This window comes from Cheilinus undulatus, linkage group 11 (genome assembly GCF_018320785.1).
Source record: "Cheilinus undulatus linkage group 11, ASM1832078v1, whole genome shotgun sequence".
Classification (NCBI taxonomy): Eukaryota; Metazoa; Chordata; class Actinopteri; order Labriformes; family Labridae; genus Cheilinus; species Cheilinus undulatus.
In genome coordinates, this window is record NC_054875.1 from 8,331,097 (window position 1) to 8,354,139 (window position 23,043).

The 23,043-nt window shown below is 39.3% G+C and overlaps 1 protein-coding gene across 10 annotated transcripts in view; it reads left to right on the forward strand.

Annotated features, from left to right (window-relative positions):
• Nucleotides 1-16,121, forward strand: part of csde1 (cold shock domain containing E1, RNA-binding) — a 30,920-nt gene extending 14,799 nt beyond the window's left edge. For 4 of the 10 annotated variants that reach the window (XM_041800207.1, XM_041800217.1, XM_041800216.1 and 1 more), the window contains 19 exons: nt 1,838-2,004; nt 2,800-2,886; nt 3,664-3,761; nt 3,845-3,926; nt 4,033-4,161; nt 4,284-4,409; nt 4,528-4,743; nt 8,505-8,675; nt 8,771-8,935; nt 9,115-9,126; nt 9,345-9,362; nt 10,666-10,773; nt 11,326-11,504; nt 11,582-11,694; nt 11,993-12,112; nt 12,201-12,379; nt 12,471-12,634; nt 13,048-13,180; nt 14,683-16,121. In XM_041800207.1, coding sequence (XP_041656141.1) covers nt 1,838-2,004; nt 2,800-2,886; nt 3,664-3,761; nt 3,845-3,926; nt 4,033-4,161; nt 4,284-4,409; nt 4,528-4,743; nt 8,505-8,675; nt 8,771-8,935; nt 9,115-9,126; nt 9,345-9,362; nt 10,666-10,773; nt 11,326-11,504; nt 11,582-11,694; nt 11,993-12,112; nt 12,201-12,379; nt 12,471-12,634; nt 13,048-13,180; nt 14,683-14,730 — 2,315 coding nt within the window. In that variant the 3' untranslated portion in view covers nt 14,731-16,121. The remainder of the gene's footprint in view (nt 1-1,837; nt 2,005-2,799; nt 2,887-3,663; nt 3,762-3,844; nt 3,927-4,032; nt 4,162-4,283; nt 4,410-4,527; nt 4,744-8,504; nt 8,676-8,770; nt 8,936-9,114; nt 9,127-9,344; nt 9,363-10,665; nt 10,774-11,325; nt 11,505-11,581; nt 11,695-11,992; nt 12,113-12,200; nt 12,380-12,470; nt 12,635-13,047; nt 13,181-14,682) is intronic. The other 6 variants (XM_041800209.1, XM_041800213.1, XM_041800208.1 and 3 more) reach the window with 6 other exon arrangements.
• Nucleotides 16,122-23,043: the final 6,922 nt, after the last annotated feature.

Sequence of the window (23,043 nt, forward strand, 5' to 3'; positions counted from 1 at the left end):
TTGGCCGTATCTATTTTTCCTTGCTCCTGTACATGTTGGAGTATTAATCAGAAAAAAAATCATTTTAAGTCGTTTTTAAGGTTTGTTGTGGAAAGAAGGATCAGGGTTTATTTATAGGCCATGTCAACCAGCCCTATGACTCTTAAATGCATCAAAAGCTTTGTCACAAAAACAAAAGCAGCTGCCTCAGTCTCTCACTGTAAGCAACCTGACATACAACCCCCCCATCCTTTATGTATGAAGCAGCTACCTTGCTGTGCAATACTTGCTAGGATACAAAGTGGGAACAGATATGCGGGTCTTGTTTCTTTTAAACAGTTTTTCCTCCTCCACCAAGTTATACATTTCAGGAAATGATTTCCATGTTTTGAAATAGCATTTCTTGCAGCACTGACTTGACTGAAAAGACTTCTATCAAAGCCTAGTGACAAGTGATGTTTGGAAGCACAACTCTATGGACATTTTTGCAGGTTGTGGGTCTGTACTTGACAGCTATGAGCATAGCTGTCAGCTGAGTGTTGCCATACAGGTAGCTGGCAGGATTGCAAACTCCACATGGAGAAAGCAGATGGTTACAGAAAGAGGTACAGGGTTGCACAACAATTGCACTCTGCCAACAGCAATGAAAATCATCATTAATGAAACTGATTTAGACTAGGCATCTTCCTAGGTGACTCATTTCCTTGCCAGTAAAATAGAACTTTAAATGCAGACTAACCGCCTGGTCTTATGGGAAGAAAACACTCTAAAACATTCAAAACTGAGCATCAGTTATTTGATGTCTGCAAGTAAACAATGTAATTTGGCTTGCTGAATGAAGCAGCCAGCCCTCAGCCCCCCTTGCAAATTAACATCCACTTTCCTGTGCTGCATGTGGCTGATATGCCAAAATATCCTGAAACAACATGCATGCATTTTTATCTCAGTTCTCAAACGTGCTGCTCCCACAAAAAGCTGTTCATTTTGCTTGTTTGCATCCATGCTTTGGAGTAGGGAGAGCAAGCCCTTTAACCTGAGCTACAGCTAATCTATGTCTGCAGATGGCTGTGTGTCAGTTTCAGCAAGATACTTGATGCTATGCAGTGGTTCTCAACTGGTGGGTCGGGACACAAAAGTGGATCACGGAGCAGTCTTTAGTGGGTCGCAAATAGTTGTCTGGGGAAAAAAAATCGTGGCAAAAGTCCTGAAGTTCTTATTGGACATGCATCGATACCTTTTGTTTTACCCTGTTTTACTGTGAAATCAGGTAAATTTAAACGTTTGATCAATATTTCAACTAATTTATTTCCTCCATTCTTGCAATGAATGGCAACTTTTCTCCTAATAATAAAGTAATTTCATACGTTCTCTGAAAAACTGGCAAAAATTGACACATAATGATGGGAAAGAGGGTGTAAATTTGTCAGTTTTGTCCCTTTTCTTTTTTATATCAGGTGTTCTGGTACAATCATGCACCAAACTGCAACATATTCGGTTAACTAAACATGCATTGTTGAAAATCTTTTGGAAACTTGGGTCGCTATCTGTCGTAAGACAGTTTGGGGGGTCCTGAGGCCAGACCAGTTGCAAACCACGGCTATAGAGTGTCAACATAAGAAATATTAAGAATTCATTCAACTGACAAGTAATGCTTTTGCCAACTAGCAAAAGTGATGATGTTGATGTTAACCAGTTGACCAAATAGGTAAACGCCTAATTATAAACTTTTTCCTTTGGAGACTCCCAAATACAGTTTGTCTTAAAACAGTGTGACCTATATTCCTGATTTTACAAGTTGTCTGTATTATCTAAACTTCTGTTCTACGTGTTTGTTTGTCTTCTGCTACTCTCTCCCCAGATGATGTAGAGTTTGAGGTTTCCTCTGACAGGCGCACTGGCAAGCCCATAGCAGTGAAGCTGCTTAAGATAAAGCCAGAGGTGCTGCCAGAGGAGCGGATCTCGGGCCAGGTGGGGCCAGACCTGCACGCCTATCCCTTTACTGTGCTGCATGGTTATATTCATCCAGTTAAGGAACACCATTTTATTTTTGGTTCTGTCCGTGTCTGTCAACTTAATATTTACATCAATAAGGCCCGCTGTGATTTTTGGGCTGGGGAAGCAATTCTGATTATTCTGTGAAAGTTTCACACCCTGTAATCCCACATCTAAATTCCAGATTAACTTCTCCCACCAAGTCTTGCAGGAAACTTTAATTTGAGTTTGGATTTTTGTGCTGACATGCATGAGTGCTGAAAGTGTTCAGTGTCCATTGAACAAATATATTCAAGTGATCCTTGGAATTGATTTAAAATTTCTGGAAGTGTTTTAAGAATTTGCTCCACAGAATTTGAATCTGTTGTTTCTATTTAAGTACAGTAAGATTGTCTGCTGCATCTGTATCTTCAGCACGGACACCCAGCCACGCCATGGGACGTCTGTGCTTGGCTAATGATAAACAGTTCATAACATAAGAGCCATACTGCTTTTCTTGTTATGTCAACTCATAGCAAATCAGAAGTTTAATGCAGAGAACAATTCTACTCAAGATGACTGCTTCAGGTATAAAGGGTCTTCATCAGACCTTTATATAAACTTTACATGGAAGCAAAATCATTCATAGTAAATCCTGCTAATCTGTGGATGCTGCACTGCATCTGTGATACTTGATATCTTTGTTTCTGTGACATTTGAACTCATCCATTAGCACTTTCATCCATTGTTTGCTCATTAGATTTTTTTTTAGTTGGGCTTTGTTGTGTAGAATGAATATCCTGTCTTAGATTGACAAAGCAGTGTGTTAATAGATTCCCTTTTTTGCAGGTTGTTTCTGCAATCCCAGTGCATTTGGATGGAAAGTCTGCTCCTGGCCAGGTTCCCACTGGCAGCGTTTGTTATGAAAGAAATGGGGTAAGAGAGACGTTGATTATAGCCTGTTTGATCTATAAAATAAAAAATGCAACGATAAAATGTCATCCTTGCAATACCTCTAATTACTTGTTCTATGCTCGGCTAGGTTTTGCAAAACTAAACATCACTGTTATCATATTAAGAAGGCAGATATTATGCCTGTATGCTGCTCTGAGCTAGGGTTGCTATATCAGATTTAAAAACTTTAATATGAAACCAGTATAAATCAAACAAAGCCATGTTTTGATACCACAGCAACAACAATGTATGCACCAGCTGTTGTCAAAGTAGGGGGGGGCGTGAGGCTCTGTCTGCCCTGAAGTTGTTAAAATTAGATTTGCACATACTAATAGAGATCATGGTATAACACTTATAAACAATTCATACAGTGGTGTTTTGGAAAAAAGGATTTGTGCTACTTTGATTGGATTTACACACACACACAAAAATTATGTTAAATTTGGCCACAAAGTATCACTATTCTTTTTTCGTGTCAGTCCTGGGGGCGCTCAAGTTTTCTTACATACCAGTAGAGGGGGCTCAGATGAAAAAAGGTTGGGAACCAATGCTCTAAAGCATGAGAAGCTGTATGCTTTTGCTTTGAAAATGGTGTTACTGGAAACTAAATTTGACAGAAGTTTAAGGTTTTTATCATTCTCCTAATTTATGACCATGCCAGTAGTTGGATGTACCTTCACAGTACACAGTTGTCCATGTTAAATTTGAAATACTTTGTGGATTATTGAGTCTTAATAGTTTTGCTCTGACTTTCTACAGGAAGTATTCTATCTCACCTACACTCCTGATGATGTGGAGGGAAACATCCACCTAGACACAGGCGACAAAGTCAGCTTTTACATGGAGACCAACAAGCAGTACGTTTTGATGCTAATATTTCTATTTTATTGTAGTAAATATCAACTTGCAAATGTTTTTATATGCATTTTTGTGTTTCTAGTACTGGTGCAGTCAGTGCCCGCAACATTCAGCTTGTGAAGAAAAAGCAAATGAGATGCCAGGGTGTGGTGTGTGCTACAAAGGTGAGAAACACTGACATCACTTATATACTTGTTTGATTTAGCAGGTCTGGACTCAGTTTGTTTGTGTCTGACTGCTCTGGTAACACGGTCATGTGATGTATTTCAGGAGGCGTTTGGATTCATTGAGAGGGCTGATGTGGTGAAGGAGATCTTCTTTCATTACAGTGAGTTTAAAGGTGATCTGGAGGCTCTGCAGGCTGGAGATGATGTGGAATTCACCATTAAAGACAGAAATGTACGTGTTGAGCTTTTTCATCTGAACTGCCTACAAATACCTCACTAACACCTGTAACACCTGTTCTTTGATAACCTTTTGAATGTGGGTATTGTTTATATGTTATATGATTGTGTCTGTAGGGTAAAGAAGTGGCCACAGATGTGAGACTGCTCCCTCAGGGCACAGTCATCTTTGAGGATATCAGCATTGAGCAGTTTGAAGGCACTGTCACCAAGGTCATACCCAAGGTTCCCACCAAAAACCAGGCAAGTTGAGTCCTAGTGTATATGAGAATAATTTTACTGTAATATCAAGCATGGGGCTGTGACCAAACAAGCAAGAGCATGAGATGAATCTCTCCCCTTTTTTTCTCTGCTTCCACAGAATGACCCTCTTCCAGGCCGTATCAGTGCTCGGATTGGTTTCACTGACAAGGAGCTGCCATTTGGTGAGAAGGACACAAAGTCCAAGGTGACTCTGCTGGAGGGAGACCACATTCAGTTCAACATCTCTACTGACCGCAGAGACAAGCTGGAGAGGGCCACAAACATCGACATCTTCCCAGACACCTTTAACTTCACCAAGGAGACAAGAGAGATGGTGAGAAATACTGGGAGGGATATAAACCCTGTTAGAACAGCAATTTTTGGCATCCTGTGTTTCCAGACTTGTTGCTATATTTATTTTGTGCCTTAATCATGTTTCCAAGAATGTCTAATCATAACTTTTCAGCATTGAAAAAAAATTTCTTTGGATATAGCATAAACAAATAGAGGTTACACTATTAACAATGGCAACAACATAAAGGAACCACATTTTAATTCTGGTACATTTTATTGTCCCATAACGGGTGAATTTTCACTGTTTTTGTTTTCTTGCAAAGTCAAACTGATGTAATAAGTGAGTCTTTTTGGAGGGGCTGCTACATGAATTTAATACAAACACCAAAAAAAGATTGTTTTCAATGAACGTGCAGCAATTTTCAATTTTACTAAAAAATGTGGATACTTGGCGCGCCGGTAGTCGAGTGGTTAAGGCGCACGCCATATACGCAGGCGACCCGGGTTCGAATCCGGCCCGTGGCACTATTTCCTGCATGTCTCTCCCCGCTCTCCTCCCTGTTTCCGACTCTATCCACTGTCCTATCTAATAAAGGCCAAAAATAAATCTTTAAAAAAAAAAAATAAAAAAAAGTGGATACTTAAGATCTTTTAATGGCGCCAGTTTCAAACCAGTACACCCAGGAAGCCTTCTGAGAGTTGTCAAAGACAGTTGGAGCAACAGTGGGATATGCAAATCAAGACAGACACACTGCGAACTATAGTAGCACAATAAAAAAAATATACCAACACATTAATGTAGTTCGGACTTTAACTTTGAAAGTGATTTAAGGACTCAAGTTTTAAAGGAAGGGGATGGACAAAGAAAAGCCCTTGAGCTGGCGCACATGTTATGTATGCCCAAAATTCTTCAAACTAATGTGAACGTACGGTTGAGATTTAAAGTTGATATAGGCAGATTTGCAATATATTACTATATTGGTGTTGAATTTTTTGTTTTTATGTATTTTTATGTTTCGTATTTCCCACTATGGTTAATCTTTTAAGGTTATTTTCAGTCATTTTGCCTTCATTTGGAGAGGACAGGACAGTGAATAGTGTAGGACCAGTGTTTCCCAACCATTTTTCCTTAGAGCCCCCCGTACATGTACCTAAGAAAAGCAGAAACCCCCCCCAGGACCCAAGAGAGAAGAAGAAATGACACACTACAGCCAAAAATCAACATAGATTTGAATTGTTTCACTGATAAGACCATAAAAAAGGCCTATGCATACTTTTCTTATCAAAAAAGCTTTTTATAAACTACTTAATAACTGTTTGTATCATAGTCAATATTTGCAAATCTAATTTTGGTGGCCTCAGAGCAGACAAAGCCTTGCCCCGAATCAATGGTGGAAGAGAGAGTCAGGAGTACTGCAAGTTTTCATACATTTTAATTTATTTATAAATGGGATGGAATTTTATTATTATTGAATAATTTATGGAGCTTTATAATACAATATTAGTTGTTGAATAGTAGAATTTCACTTATAAGGGACTGTTTTTGTTACGTCTTTGTAGATAAAACATATCCAAATACATATGTCTTTTTTTTTTTTAAATTGAACTGCAATACATAATGTTTTTTGTTCTATACTGGCCAAATCAGTTGTGATCGTGACACTGGGAACAGTTTTATTTTCCACTTAAACACTGCTTAAAAAATCACTTCAGTTAATGCCACATGAGAGGTAGCAAACAATGGTGAACAAGTGCACTGCTGCAAATATGTTATATATTGTTTGGGGTTTTTTTTAACCATAATTTCATTACATTGATCGTGATTTATAAGTCAAATGTGACTGGTGTGTATGACCAACAGAGAATCAACTAAGTTTAGGGATTAGAAAATATAATCTTGATCTCCAGTAGGCGGCAGTATGAATAAATCAGGCAGGCACAGACCAAAAGGTCAACTGTGAAGTAGGTCAAGCCCTCATTAATTTTTTAAGTGTAAATCTCAGCCACGAAAGAAGCATGTCTGCCACCAACGATAACGGCGAGCAATCAACCGTTATATCTTCGCCTCCTATACAGGTGAATAATATCACCATAACAGTAGGAAAAGGGGCCACCGTCCGCATTCGTGGACATGAGTTATTTTACGACCCAACGCTGCCGGTGTTGTGGCGACTTTTGCTACCCGTCGACATGCGCGACCTGGCGTTTCTGCGCGAATGTAACGGGCTAGGGGGGGACTCTTCGCGCTGCGGTGGCATTTGCGCCGGCGAAACAACGAATTTATTCAACCTTTATGCTGAAAAAGTGTCACAACTTCTCTCAAAACTCAACCAAGAACCTCGGTGACAGACAAACCAACCAATCCTCCAAGGAGGTGAAAATACTGCAGGTTAGCATGAAAGCTAGCTGGCTGGCCCGCTGTAGGATGAGCATGTGCTGGTAAATGATTACGTCATGTTGTATGCTAATGTTAGCATATCGGTGGCACGGTGGTATCAGACACACATCCCAACGTAAATGGCATGACTTTTATATTTCAACCTTTGTGTTCCTAAACGAAAAATGCATATACAACGCAAATGTTATAACTGTCTTATTTTTGTGCTTCATAAAACGGCCAAATGGCTCAGAAGCATTGTAATAGAGCAGCCAACTCATATTGACACTCTGAACTGTCAGTTAAACTCTCAAGAGTGAACGCAATGGCGATAAAAAATACAGAAATGATGTATGATAATAATCGAGATAACTGGTTGTGACTTGGCTGTATACAAACACATCTGATAATAGAATAATACATATCAATGTGTGTACATAATATTTAGTGTGTTAAATTTGACCAAATCTAATGTTTGTGCATATACAGTACTGTGCAGAACTTTTAGGTGTGTTTGGGTGAAAAATAGAGGCTGAAGTGAGGCTAAGATGTGGTGAGTAAGCTACACCAAAGGGTGGGAAGGAGGCATGACAAAGCCTCAATCACACTATGGATGTCTTTGCATCAGACAAAGGGCTTGGGAAAATAACCTGCTGAAAAAACAACAAAAGTCCACACCTTTAGGGCGGAGTATGGGGTGGATGTGACAAGTAGGAACGGCATAGGGTACTGTCTGAGAGGGTAGTAGGGCTGCCACAAGCCCGTGGTAATGCTGTTGATGTCCCAAGTGCCCAAAAACCACTGGTGTCTCTGGGCATATTACTGGGGGTGAAAAGGCCCAGATAAGAGAGACCATCGAGCTTGACCAGGCCGCCCACAGTCCCCCTTTCCAGCGCAGTTGTTGGCACATCAAACCATGTGATGAATCCTTGGCACCCTACATGTTTAAAAACTAGAGCACATGATTGTATACTTGCATATAATATGTGACCCAAATGATTAAAATCTAACCACAGATAAGCAGCTTGCTCTGATATACATTAAATTAAATGTTCTTTGCATTCTGAGTCTCATAATTCTGTGTAAGCACACTGTATTTGACCAAATAAGTGAAGATCACCAAATATATGGATGATGACTAGTGGTTCCCCCGATAGAAAAATGAAACAAATATTTAATAACTTAAACATTATTGCATATTTTCTTTATACACCTAAAGGTTGTTAATAAGCTGTCAGTTATGAAAATGTGAGTAACAATGTGGATGTCCTGTTTCTGATCTGTTTTTATATTGAGTATCAAGCCAGTATTATTTCAGTAACTTGGTATTAAAGTTTAAATGCTGGTATTTTGACAACATCAGTTATATAACTGATTCAGAAACCCTTTAAGGCATTAATTTGTGTGTCTTAATCTGCTTACAGGGGGTGATTGCAGCAATACGTGATGGTTTTGGCTTCATCAAGTGTGTGGATCGAGATGCCAGGATGTTCTTTCACTTCAGTGAAGTTCTAGAGGAGAGTCAACTGCACATCTCTGATGAAGTGGAGTTCACTGTTGTGCCTGTAGGTCCTCTTTATAAGCTTTTCACCAAAGTATGTATTCAGGCCTATATCTAAACAGGCACATTCTGATCAGCGTTGTTAAATTTGACAGTTCATTCTATAAATGAATGGCGTGTTGTTTCCAGGATATGCTGTCAGCTCAGAGGAACCACGCAGTGCGGATTAAGAAGCTGCCCAAAGGCACAGTGTCCTTTCATACTCAGTCTGAGCAGCGCTTTGTGGGCGTGATAGAAAAGGAGTTTGTTGGAGCCTCCAACAAGAATGCCAGTCCCACCAAGGGCAAGGAAAAGGTAAAATGATGTACATTTTTGACTTTGTTTTATGGGAAAATGCCTTTAAAACAGACACTCAGGGGTGAACCACCAACTAGGTCCTTTCCTCCATCTTTTGTTTTGAGGTCAAACATTTAAGTAATAATGTTCCTCTTTGTTTTCTCCTCCAATAACTTCATCCTGTTCATGCTGGTTAGAAAAAAGACAAGGTAGGATGTAGACCTTTTGCATGAAGCCACAATTATAGTCTTTTAAATTGATAAGGATGCTTAGAACATAGGCATAAACTTAACAGTAGGCTAAGATTTATACTAACATTTAGTCTAAGATATAAGTAGATTTCTTTAAGTCAGCAATCAACATAAAGCAGTTTGACATGACTGTAAATTACCACCGTCATGGATTTTTTTCCTCTCTACTTTTGAAGGGTAAAGTTGTAGAAAAGGTCAGTTTTTTCAGGCCTCTGGCCCACTGATTTGTCCTTAACCTCTTCATTTGACAGCATGGTATTTGATCAACGTGTGATAATGGTTATAAACATGGAGTCAAATTGCGTGTTCCCACCAAGCAGACTGGTTTAGTTCCATATAATTTGGTACAGTAAACATTAATCTTGCTTACCTTTCCACAGCCAGGGTTACAAGAATCAGATCAAACTATTTCCAGTTCTTTCTGTGGATGTCACGCTGGCTTTTAGGTTCTTTAAAATTTCTCTACTCAATCTGAAACTTTTTACATGTGGTCTGCTCTGCACACTGCCCTCTACAGCCATCCTTTGAAAACAAACTTGAGCACTTTCTTGCTCCTAGTTGTACCGTCTAGTTCCCTCCTCTTCAATAAGCCCTAAGAAGGTCTGCACCTCTAAGGTCATGCATGAGCCAGTGCTACACAGTTTTGATAACATTCCCTCCAAATCCACAGGATAATTAAACTCCCGGTGCAGTGTCTAGCTCAACTCTTTAGGGTCAGAGAGGTACGCTTGGTCCCCCAACGGGAGGATGCAAAAGGAAGCAGATGGTGAAGATGGGTTATTTTGGTCCCTTTCCTAACTTTTAAAACAGCAAATAATTGTGGAGTGCGTTGAACTGAACTGGACAGCTTGGTGGGAACGCAGCTGAAGTTTCCCTGAGAACTTTGTAGGGCTGCACAATTACTGAGGAATCCAGTTACTATTCCTCTGATTTCTTTTGGTTCTTTCTAAATAATTCAACAGCAACTAGATGATTTTATCCATCTTTCCTTGGTCTCATTAGTGTCTCTTTGTTTGGCATTTGGGTGTAAGGCCATTGTTCCCACTGGAACAATCAAATGAGCTGAAGTAGAAGGACAAAAGAACGGATTACAGAAATCAAATATTCCTCCCAGTTTCTTCAATCAGCAATCTTAACTACCCTTATTTTTATGCCATTTACTTTTGGCTTGATGTTCCCTGTAGAGATAGGTAATTATGCAGCCCTGCGCTGTAGGCTATAACTCAGAGCTGTTGCCGTAGACTAAGCTAACATTAACTAACTGGAGTGATGGACTGGTGCCACTCGTATGCTTGTGTAGGCTATCTGCACACCATCTTTTAATCATCACATACCTTTAAATCATCTCATCGAATCAGTTTAGACATCAGTTTAGCTCACTCCGCTTTCGTTAGACAGTTGTAATATTGAGTTAAAAATTGGTTTGGCTGGGCCGGGATGGAGCATTAGATCAGCGGATTATTGGGAAAATAAAGGTTATATTTTGGTTTTCTTTAGGAAACTGAGGAAGGAACGATTGCATATGAAGACTGTGGAGTGAAGCTCACTGTGCCATTTCATGCCAAGGACTTGGAGGGAGGAATTCAGCCAACGGCTGGAGATAAGGTACATTGTGCAGCGATTTTGTATAATGGTTTGAGATAATGCAAACTTTTTGTTGTAATAATTTAAAAGTTGGGACCCTGCTTGAAAGGAATCCTGTAAATTTGGACTTGGGCAACTCGCTTAGCTAAGATTTTCCCAATAAAATGCTCTAGATTTCAACATTTTAGAGATTTTGAGAGCAGTTCTTTTCTTGTAGGCTTTTATTATTAGCATTGCAATGAAGTCTTGATCGTAATGTCTAAACTTGTTCCCTACAAGTTTAGGCTGTTAAGCCATTAGCCCAGTCCAAGTGAAGACAACATTTAAGACAAAGTTGCACAAATTTTCTGAAAAAGGAAAATACTAGATTGTGTATAAAGGATGCCAATTTAATCCAAGAACATCATCTTGTCTTAATGATAGTTTATTTTTAAAGAGGGTTGCAATATGAGGTTTGCCATCATGTAATTCATCATTTCTGGAGCTCTCTTTGCAGTTAAAATACAGATTCGTCCAGAATTAATGTCCTGTACATTTCAGATTATAACTTCAGTTCCTTCTCGTCCTTTTTAGGTCGAGTTTTCAATCAATGAAGTTAAGCGAACTGGCCAGCAGAGTGCAGTCTCCATCCGCGTCCTCAATAGAAACTCTTCCAACTCTAAGAGGCTGCATGGATTTGTTGCCACACTGAAGGACAACTTTGGCTTCATTGAGACGGCAAATCATGACCAAGAGATCTTCTTCCACTACAGGTGCAGGTCAAGCTGATGATTTATTGATAAATTCAAAGGTCTGTGGACTCATTACATCTTTCTACTTTTCTTCTCAGTGAGGTTTGTGGAGATTTGGAGAGCTTGGAGCTGGGCGACACTGTGGAGTACACTCTCTCAAAGGGGAAGGGTAACAAAGTCAGCGCTGAGAAGGTTACCAAAGTGGCCGCAGGTATGAAGGGTTTTACTTTCTTTGTTAAAATGTGTAAAATTTTTGTATACCATCGTGTTAAAAGATTGGGATACCGTACATTCAAATGCATGTTCAAGTGCTACTTTTATTTACTCTTTATCATGGCTGGAAGGTAGAGTTGTTGGTGGCAAAGGTTTCAACTTGTGTGCACTTTAACCAAATGCGTTTAAATTGGTAATAATTGTGTTACAAAGAAAACATTTTGTGGCAGTTGTAGTATTGATACAGGTTTATATTTACCACCACTTCAAATAAAAGATTTATTTTACACTTTCAGTGAATGGCATTGGTGACGATGTTGGGGCGACTGTTATGATAGGGAAAGTCATCCGTCCCATACGCAGTGTGGATCCTTCACAGACTGAATACCAAGGGCTCATTGAAGTCATAGAGGAAGGTTGGTGTCAAATTAAAAGTATACAGTCAAGTAAAATTTCATGGCATTGTTCTTGGGAGTTAATTCAGGATGTAACTCTTTGTTTCAGGTGGGAGTAATGGTCAGAAGTATCCTTTTGGCATTATGGGGATGGCAAACAAGGCTGACTGTCTGCAGAAAGGTGAACTTGTAAAGTTCCAGGTGTGCACAGTAACCCAAACTGGACAGAAGATGGCGTGTAATGTGATTCCTCAACGTAGAGCCGTGGTTGAGTGTGTCAAAGACCAGGTAGAGATCAGTTTCATCAGTCTTCATCACGTGTCAAAAATCAGTGAGTAAATGTCTGAAAGCTTAAGATCTGGCATTTTGTCTCCCTCAGTTTGGTTTCATCACATATGAAGTTGGTGAAAGCAAGAAGCTGTTCTTCCATGTTAAAGAAGTGCAAGATGGCCTGGAGCTCCAGACCGGGGATGAGGTGGAGTTCACAGTTGTCCTCAATCAACGCACAGGAAAATGTAGTGCCTGCAACGTGCGCCGAGTCAGGTGAGCCCACAAAAACGGTTCTTGTTTTTCACTTCTGCTAAATATAATTTGCTTAACCTGAACATTGCAGTACCCAGAAACTTGGTTCCAATGTTCATGACTGAGGTTCTCACTTGATTGGATTTCCAAACTTCTGTTTCATTTTAGTAGAAATAAAAATAGTACCTATTTGTCCCAGAGACATACAGTTTTGTAATTTTTTGTTAGAAATTGCAGAAGAATTTGGCAAATGCCTGCTCAAAAGATTCCAGGCATATTGCCACCATCCTGTTTATATTGTACGCCTTTGGATAACAGATTGTCATCTTTAAAAGTTGTGTTAATAGAAGTACCAAATACTGAAAGTGTCATTCATGAGCTAATTAAAGTGCCCATGTGACTCTTAAATACTCATTACTCCTCTTCCATTTCAGCGAGGGTCCTAAACCTGTGGTGACGCCGCGTCCTGATCGTCTGGTGAACAGACTGAAGAGCATCACTCTTGATGACGCCAGTGCTCCTCGCCTGGTCATCGTGAGACAGCCCCGTGGTCCCGACAATTCAAAGGTACAACCGTTTCTGTACTTCTGTCACTGTTTGTGTGAGCTTACTTTATGTGTACCTGAAGGCAGTTTGATAATGTCATGAAGTTTATAGAACAGATTTAATGTTAAACAGAATTTTAAGTTGCGTTAAAAGATACAAAACCTGAAGTTTCATGGTTCTGCTTTCAAAATAACTTAATATTAAAAAGCAAAAAACTAAAAAAAAAAAAACTAAAAAAAAAAAATACTTCTGCAAAGTACACTAGTGGCACTGTTGAAACAGAAAAGCCTTTCTGCAAGCATTTTTGTAAAACTTTCAAGTACTCATTAATTCAAAAATAATTGCTGCCTCTTAGGCGATTGTGTAATTGCACAGCCTGATATTGTGATTGATTTGTTGTACATCACTAACAGGAAGTTAAGAACACCAATGAGGGATCCATTGGAATGAAGGAAAGCTCCTGAGTTATAGCTCTCAGTGGTCCAGCATACTGCAATCATTAGAGAAATTCTGCATACATTTGGTATGATCCCCACTTACAGGTTGTCTGCAGGGTCCTTAAAGTTTTACAAGTTTATAATTCAATTTAGCCAGAATTAAGACTTTTAAAAAGTATTAAAGTCTTAAAGGCAAGATTCTAGGGACTAAAATTGTGTTTATTTTATAGTAATCTAAAGAGGTTCTTTCTTTGAAACACTTTTATAAAAGGACATAAGTATTAAAAGTATCCTGAAAAGGCAGGTTAAACCTTGTTTTCGTCTTCAACCTTAAGGAATGCTGTTTTACCTTTTTGCTTTAAAGGCCATGCAAAACGTATAAACCAGTACCTCTAAATTTTGGTAGAACTACTTTTTGGCCACTTAATTGGAAAACAAGACCTTCCCTTCAGCTACTTTTATGGTATCATTTTTTTTTTCTCACAGCCTAATCTCAAAATTCTCTAAGAAAGCCTATTTTACATTCTATAATATTAAATGCTACGGGCATTTTCTTTTCTGTAGTCACATTTTTGTTGGCAATACTTGACTGTGTTGTTAATGTAGTTGGTTAACCTGAAGATGTGATAGTCTTAAAATGTAAGAAGAGGGTCCTGAAAAAAGATCTTTAAAAGTATTACATTTAAAGTCAGGTTTTCTGTATATACCCTTACTTAAGAAAAGGGATTATCCCTCCACCCACACACTGATTTGCTTGGCATTTAAGTGATCAATATTGCAAATGACTTTGTCCTTACTCTGAAAAAGCTCAGGTTATTTTATTTTGCAAACTGTCCAGCTGACCCAGCCATTAATAGCAAAAAACTTGGCTTTGATAGCCCCTCTCCATGCAGGAATCCCTTTCTGCCCCCCATCTAGGACTCTTCACGGTGTCATACACCATCTGCAAACAACCTATACAATTGCAATATCATTCACGGTTTGCAGAAGATATAATTTTTTCTCCTATTTTTTTGATCTTTGAATCCCTTTTTCACCTGTTTTAACATTCACTCTTAACACTACATCTTTCCATTCTCTCCTCAGGGCTTTAATGTGGAGCGTAAGACCCGTCAGCCTGGTGTAATCGACTGAGCAATACAGAGCCCGCCCTGTTTTGGTGTTGGATGCTGTCCTGAGGGCAACAGCAGGGTTTAAGGGAATATGATTTAACACATGCTTGTACACAAACTCATAAAGAAAACATACGCACACATAAAGTAATCGGCATGTGTAATCTTTGTCCCCATTGATACCTGCGCGGGAACGTTCTCATTCCACAGTTCCCTGCCTCCCATGTATGCTGTGTACGTGGGATCTCTGAGTGTGTGCGTGCAATGTATCCTAAAGTCATTATCGTGTGTTAATGGAGGTATTTGTTTCTGAGGGTCCTGGCCCTCTAAATCAGAGTGATGACTGCGTGGCTGTCTTCGTCCCGATCTTTTTGAATCTGCTTTGTCTGGAATTCTGCACCTGTAATCTGTCCCGTATGAGTGCGACTGTAGGCATGTCTTTAAGCGTCTGCTCCATTTTCTCTCATATTTTTGCTTACCCTCAAGGGAAACTTGAAATGGTTTCATTGTAAAGTTTCCGCTACTGTATGCTTTCCTATAAGACGCATAAAGCGAAGTTCCCTCCATAAGGAGGATCATATTTCTCATATGTGCGAGCTTAAACTGAGGATTCTTCTCTGCTCGGTTTTTTGAGCAGTTTTTAAAATGCTTTATTGAAGAGCTGAAGTGAAAGCATGGTGTGAGTGTGTGATGTATGTGAATGTCAAACTAGTTAATCTAATGGGATTTTCTTTTACCAATCTGGAGCCTTTAGATACCTTTTTGGTATTCACATGCTCCACTTAAGCAATTTTTCCCAGGTGCAGAATTCCTCGTGGCATCTTATATCTGCAGTTCTTTTATACTATGTTTTTTTCTTGCACATATTTTTGCTTTTTTTCATTGAAACTCAATCTGCTAATACTGAATAAAGTAAGAATAATAAGGTGCCTAAAAACTACAAGCAAAAGGAAATGAAAAAAGACAAACAAAAAAATTAGATGTATCCTCTGTTCCCAGCCAACCGCCAAAATACTCAGAACAATCTTAGGGTGGCTTTCTTTTCTAGTAGAAATAATACTGATATGCATCCCAAACCTGTGGGTTGAACTATACTGTATGTAATGTGTGCTTTTTTTTCTTAGTGAAAGTTCAAACTTGAGATATAACGAAACAAATTTAACTTAAAGGAGAGAGGTAAAGTAATAGAAATCCAGTAAAAAAAAAAACAAAACAAAAAAAAAATCAAGAATCAGGTTCTCGGTTATCGTGCTCTGGAGACTCGGTGGGTATGCTGTTGTGCCTCTGCACATTTACAGTCAAATTTATTTCAACTTTGGAGATCACTGGGTTTCAGTTAAACCACGTACAGAGGTTCTCATGTACTTTTGTTAATGGTCTTGAATGAAACAAATTAAAGTTTTATGAAAATCATGAAGTGGTTTGTCTTTTATTTCTGACTGTGCTAACGCTAAACAGAAATCATCAAAACAGTAAGGAAAACTGGTTAAATAATGAACAAAGCCAACTCTGACCTTAAAAGTGCTGTACAGCAAGGATTGATAAAAAGCATTAAAAAACAATTAATAGATTGGGACATGGCAAAGAGTATTCGAGTCATTGACTCATAAATAGTGTAGATATGTGGTGATAGCACTTGCTTATAGACTGTCATAATTGTACAGTGAATTCTAATGCGTGCAGCCACAGGCATCAGAACATAGGCACTCAAAATGAAGACAATCATAAGTTACCGTACAGATCAGATATGGGATTCTATACTAGACTGATAGCCAACGTAAGGATCCTAATACAGGTGTAATGTCCCTTTTTCTGTTGCAGCATTTTGAATATGTAAGTTGTGTAGGGAGGCCTGATTGATGCCAAAAAAAAAAGAATTCCTGTAGTGAGTCTCAAGGATATCATGGCAAAGATTACTTGTTCTAAATCCTGTGAGACAGTTAATGACTGCTTAAACTCTGACCCATAATATTAATGTCAGACTCATGAAGAAGATGGAACTACTAGTAAATTGTTATGTATGGATCTTGGTGAGTAAAGGAAGTTTAGCTTTGGCAAGGAGGCTAAAACAGGACTAAAATGTTAGTGCTGAACGGTTGGACTTTGCAGATTTATAATGTCATGCATGTATGGTATGTAAGGATTTTCTTCAGTCACAATATACTGTAGGTATCAGCAGATATGAAAATTTCTGCTGAAATTAACATTTTTGCTATCAAAATCTGCCTGTATCAACTGTACATAATTGCTCTATGAATAAATGAGATGGTGGACTTTTAGGCTGGACCAACAGACCTATATCGGCTGAAGTATTTTTTTTTAATTCATCATCTTTCCTTACACTTTATGACAATTCTCAAACCTGATATTGTGTGTTTTCAGGACTAAATTTTCAGGTGTGAGCTGCATTTAGATATCGGTATTGATATTGGTATTGGCTAAAATCAATTTGCAAATATTGGCTAAGCATTCATCCCTGTGAGAATGGAGAGAATGTATGCATGCACATCCTCGAAGGCAGTAGTTCTCAAACTGGGGTCAGGGGACCCCTGGGGGTCCGCAAGATTCAAAATAAAGTAAAGTAAAAGCCATGTCATTTAAAATCAAATAAATACATATAGGGACCATAGTGCCATAAAACAACCATACTAAACCAGTGACTTCCACATAAGTCAGCTTTGGGCCAATAAAAACTCAGATATGATTGGAACATCACGTAAATCTGTCACTCGTCACACATCAGTCACTTTGCTCAGGACTTTTGGTTTGCAGGTCCAGCTAGCAACAATGGATAAATATTTAAGTGTGTCCACTCCATCAAGTGATGCTAGGCCCATATCAGCTAAACTGAGAAAATATGATAGCTATCTGGAGTTTGGTTTTATTGAGAACAGTGACGGAAGACCAAAATGTGTTGTGTGTCTTCATATGAAGCCATGAAGCCCACCAAGCTAAAGTGCCATCTGATAACAAAGCATGTAGAGTTTAAGGAACCTGACCACAACCTCAGAAAAAGCACAGAGGGCTTCTTATTTGGCTGCTCAAAGGATCACAAAAAGTAAAAAGCCATTCAATTGGACAAGAGCTTGTATTTAGGTTGAAGAGTTTAAAATACAGGATCTGGGAGTACACATGGCATTTAACATGTTTAATCAGCGTGAGGGTTATGTGGGGGTCCTTGGAAAATTTTATGCCCTGTAGGGGTCCCTAGCCCCCAAAAGTTTGAGAACCCCTGCTCTAAGGCAGAATCCTAATCTCTTTGCACAAAGAACCCCCATATGGCAGCCTCTGGCAGCAAAAACTGCACATTATGATATCAAATATCAAAATTAAAAATACAACTTCTTAGTATTTTTGCCTGTTGTTTATTTAAACAATGGCCACGTCTGGCCCATGTGTTTGAAACACAAGAACATCATGGAGGCATCAATAACAGTAATAATAGTAATGTTTAGCAATTTCATTCAGTGTCTTTTGTGAGCAGTCTTGTTTACGATCAAAGTTGGGTCCGGACAGTTATTACCGGTAATATATCTATACTTCCAACGGGGTCACAGGGGGTGGAGCCTATCCCAGCTGTCATTGGGCAAGAGGCAGGGTACATCCTGGACTGGTTACCAGTCAGTCATGTACTTATAACTGCAGATTTAAAAAGGCCAATCACCTTTCTTCCCTGTTTTGATGCTCAGCTTATAGTTCAGCACCTCTTCTTGATCATGTGTACATTCCCAAATGCACTGGTTCCTGCCTTGTGATTAGCTAAATAAATTTATGCATTAATGAGCAAATGAACAAGTATACTTGATAAAGTGGTCAGTAAGTGTTTCATACTGGTATTTTACTACAAATGTGATGTTTAAGTCAGCCCAAATACTTTGGTTGTATTATCCAAAAATAGCTGCATTCTACCTTTAGTGAGCAACATTTTTTCATGTAAACATTTCCCCAAAGTCTGACCTCGGCTTCATCTCTTGTTTTTTTCCCTACCTAAAACTACTGACTAACTGCTGCTACTACCTTTGTTTCCCAGTAGGGGGCTCCCTCTTCATTCCAAAAATGCACAAACACAGTTTGGAAGAAAACTTCTACTGTAACACAGTGAAACACAATCATAATATCTGTGCTGTATTTCTTATTATTGTTATTTGATTTTAAACCTTGGTGCTGCCCAGATATATAGTGAGCTCAGATCGGTGAATAATCTTCTTTTTACCCTGCGACTGAGTGCTTTGGGCCTCAGACCAGCGTGTCCACCACTCCCTCAGCTCGGTGGGTCCTGTGGGCCGTCGTTCCTTTATCAGACTGGGAGCAACCAGAGCATGAGGAGGGTCTGAGTCTTCTCTGGGCGGGAACTTCCTGTTTGTATTTACATTCAGTTCAGGCTCTGATCGCCGCTGATTTAGCTCTTTAGTTTGAACAGCTAAAATCTCAGTCTCAGCTTCTGAAAGTGTCTCTGGTTCCTCTTGAATCGTATTTGGAGCAGCAAAGAAATCCAGTCCTTGCATTCTTCGTCTGTACTCCTCCAGTTTGGCCTTACACCCCACCGCCTTAGACTTCATCTCGAGGAACTGACACTGCAGGTCTTTCTCGAAAACTTCCTCTGCTTTTAATTCATTTTCCCAGAACTTGATCTGCTCCAGCTCCTCGTCGACCTGTCTCTGCTCAGCCTCCTGTTCAGTGTGTTTGGCCCTTTGTCTTTCTTCAAACTGGAGAATCAGCCTGTCCACATGTGCTATCTGAGCCTGCAAGTCCCTCAGATAGCTGAGTTGACATATTATAGTCTCTCTTAGTTTTATTCTCTCATCTTCCCTTGTAGAAAATCTTGAGTTTGAGAGGTCATCTGGTCTTGTTTCTTTACTTTTCTTGGAGTGTTTGCTTTCTTTAACTCTTGTTGGACTTCCCATGCAGCAGGATGTTTGATGATCCAGATCTGTATTTAAACTTCTCTGACCTCTGATTTTATTTCTACTACCTCGTCTTGAGTCCTCTTGGTCAACAGCGAGAGTGACATCCAAAGATGTACGATTCCTTTTATCCGTCCTCTTACTGCTGTCTTTATCCCCGGCAGTACTGTAGACCTTGCCCTTCCCAAGACTCTCCAACCATTCCCAAGCCTCCTCCATGAGTGTCAGGGACTTCCTTTTTGGCCTTTTCAGCTCTTCTTTCTGCTGATCAACCTCTTGTCTCAAATTCGACAATGGTGGCAAGCTTTGACGATGCAAACTAAGTGAACTGCTGCCCCGGCGCATCCTGGGTCCAGCATCTTTACGTCTCAGTGGTGGGCAGGGCTGGTATCTGCCAGTTTTTGCTTTGCTATTTTCATCCAAGGCTGAGGGTCCATTGTGGAGCAGTGTGAGTTGGACTTCCTTGGCTTGCTCACCGTACTTTCGAAGAGTCTCCAGAAGTTGTTCGTTAGGCATCATGCAGCGCTCAAAATCTTTGAATTTCTCTCGTAATGTGTAGCGTCCAGTTTGACCTGAAGAGAACGATGACAGTGTTGTAGTTAGCTTGGCAGTCCATAAATCTCAATACCACAGTCGCAGACCACTTTATTAGGTACAGCTGTTCATTGCAATTATTAGTTATTAGCTTTGATTTCAATTCACAGACAGGAGTAAAATAAAAGGAACATGGGAATAAACATGAGAAATATGCGTGTGGTAGACCCAAGGCTGGTCATAAGGGGGGAAAAGGGGAGAGCTTTCTGGAGCCCAGCCAGACTGGGGGACCCATCAAGGTCAGCGAAGTCATTAGCTGTAATAACCATATATTATTATTTTAACCTGAATAATGACACAACTTGCCAAAGCAACAGATCTATCAGTCCATCCATGCAACCATCCATCCACCCATCCATGCATCCATGTATCCATCCATCCATGCATCCATCCATCCATCCATGCATCCATGTATCCATCCATCCATCCATTCACCCATGTATCCATCCATCCATGCATCCATCCATCCATCCATGCATCCATCATCCATGCATCCATCCATGCATTCATGTATCCATCCACCCATGCATCCATCCATTCATCCATGTATCCATCCATCCATGCATCCATCCATCCATCCATGCATCCATCCATCTATCCATGCATGCATCTCAATGTATGTATGTTCGTCACAGTTTGTAGCCCTCTTCAAAATGTAAACCACCTGAATTTAATTAAAATGGGTCATAAGTTGTGCAAATGTATTAAAAGTGGTAAACATGGGTTAAGACTGGCAAAAATTTGGGAGCGCAGATGGTCAAGTGGTTTAAGGCGCTACCCATGTACGCGGGTGGTCTGGGTTCGAATTACCGCATGTCTCTCCCCACTCTCTTCCCTGTTTCCAAGTCTATCCACTGTCCTTCCTCTATCAAATAAAGGCATGAAAAGGCCCAAAAATAAATATTATAAAAAAAAAAAAAAAGACTGGCAAAAAATTTAAGTGGAAAGTGACATTAGTGGGCTAAAAGACGTAAAAACAGGCAAAAAAGAGGTGGAAATGGATAACCAGGTAACAAAAAATTGTGTAACAGTGGTAAAAATAGGCAGAAGACATAGTGAAATGCATTAAAAATTGGCAAAAAGTGGTGAAAAAGTGTTGGAAAATAATTGAAAAGAGGCCAAATAGGTTAAAAGAGGCAAACATTGGCAGAAAAGATGGTGAAATAGGGTTGAAATGTGAAAAAAAGGTGGAAAAGGTAGTAAACTGGGCTTTTATAGGTGGTTACATGGGCAGATAAAAAGTGTGCAAAACCTGTAAAAGGGACAAAAATTGGTGGGCATAAATGAATAATTTCAACATCAGAGCCAAAGGATATCTTGACACACTTCTGTTCGACAGGACACATACTGGCAGCTCAGATCAGTCTGGTCATCCTCCTCTAAACGTTAAAATCAACATGGCATTTAGGCCCTGAGAGCTGCCTTCATTGGATGTTTCCTCTTTTTCTCACCATTCTCTGTAAACCCTAGAGATTATTGAGCTTGGCAATACAAACAGAATTTTGTGAAATACTCAAACAAGCCCATCTGGCATATAAAACCATTTTCCGGCAACTTAAGGTCACCTGTCCTCCCCATTCTGATGCTCTGTTTATGTCTGCCGTATGATTGGCTGATTAGATATTTAATAAATATCTAATTAACATAATATGTTAATATGAAGCTGAACAAGTGTACCTAATGAAGTGGTTAGTGAGTATATGGAGGCAAAGACATACTGTACATACCCAAGGCTTGAGCCAACACTATGACCACGTCTTGGCATGTCGTTTCCTCTGTAATACCGCAGACAACACGCTGAATACCGTCCACAGATACCTTGACCTCCATTGCACCCAATCTGTGTTTGAAAGAGAATAAAAGTCAGTGCAGGAAAGATTCAGCGGACACTTGTTCTGTGTGAGGGCTTTTGGTAGAAAACGCTACATGACACCAGTCTCTCAACCCATAATGCATTCATAAAGCTTAAAATCACTAAAACTAAAACTAATCTTCAGGGTTGGATACCAAACCTTTTTATTAAAAATGCATAAAGAGCTTACCTTTGTGCCCTCCCTGTACCGATGCTCAGACGTCTCTGCTCTGGAGGAAGAACAATCTGGATGGGAGGAACACTCCAGCAATTAAGACCAATTAACATTCCTGCAGGCATTTTCCACTGGAGAACAGATTATGATCCCACCCATGGTACATTGTTTGCATTTACCCTGAAAAAACAAAGTAAATCCATTTGAGCTATGTTTAGATTAAAGTGTATTTCAGAGTAAAGAAAACACAGAAACAGCAGACATCTGTCTATTCTCCATACTTTAATACATAGCTCTAACTAACTGAAGAAATACGGAATTGTTTTATTATCAGTCACACTCAAGCTGCTGAGCACAAAAATGTGCTTTTTGTATGTTAGCTATAAGAAATTCATTAATATTTTATTCTACTTTCATTGAGTTTTTTTGGCTACAACAGACCTAATTATTGAAATCAAATATTCATTAAGTTTTAAAGATTTTAACCTTTGAATGTTATTTTTTTTCATGATGACACCATGTTTCTCAATGCAAAAAACCCCACATAAAATAGATTATTTTCAATAAACTACATGCAAAGTGATTTTTTGTGATGAATTTATCCAGCCTGGGATATGTCAATGATTAGCATAACACTCATTTATATGTGTTATCTTTTTTGCATGTTTAGCATGTTATTCTCTTTATATGCCAAATATGGTGAATATGACGCTATCTGGTGGAAAATGTAAAAATGATAAATTCCAAGGCAAAAGCCCAGATTGACACCTAGATATGAAATGTATGTATCATGCTTTAATGGGGTGAGAT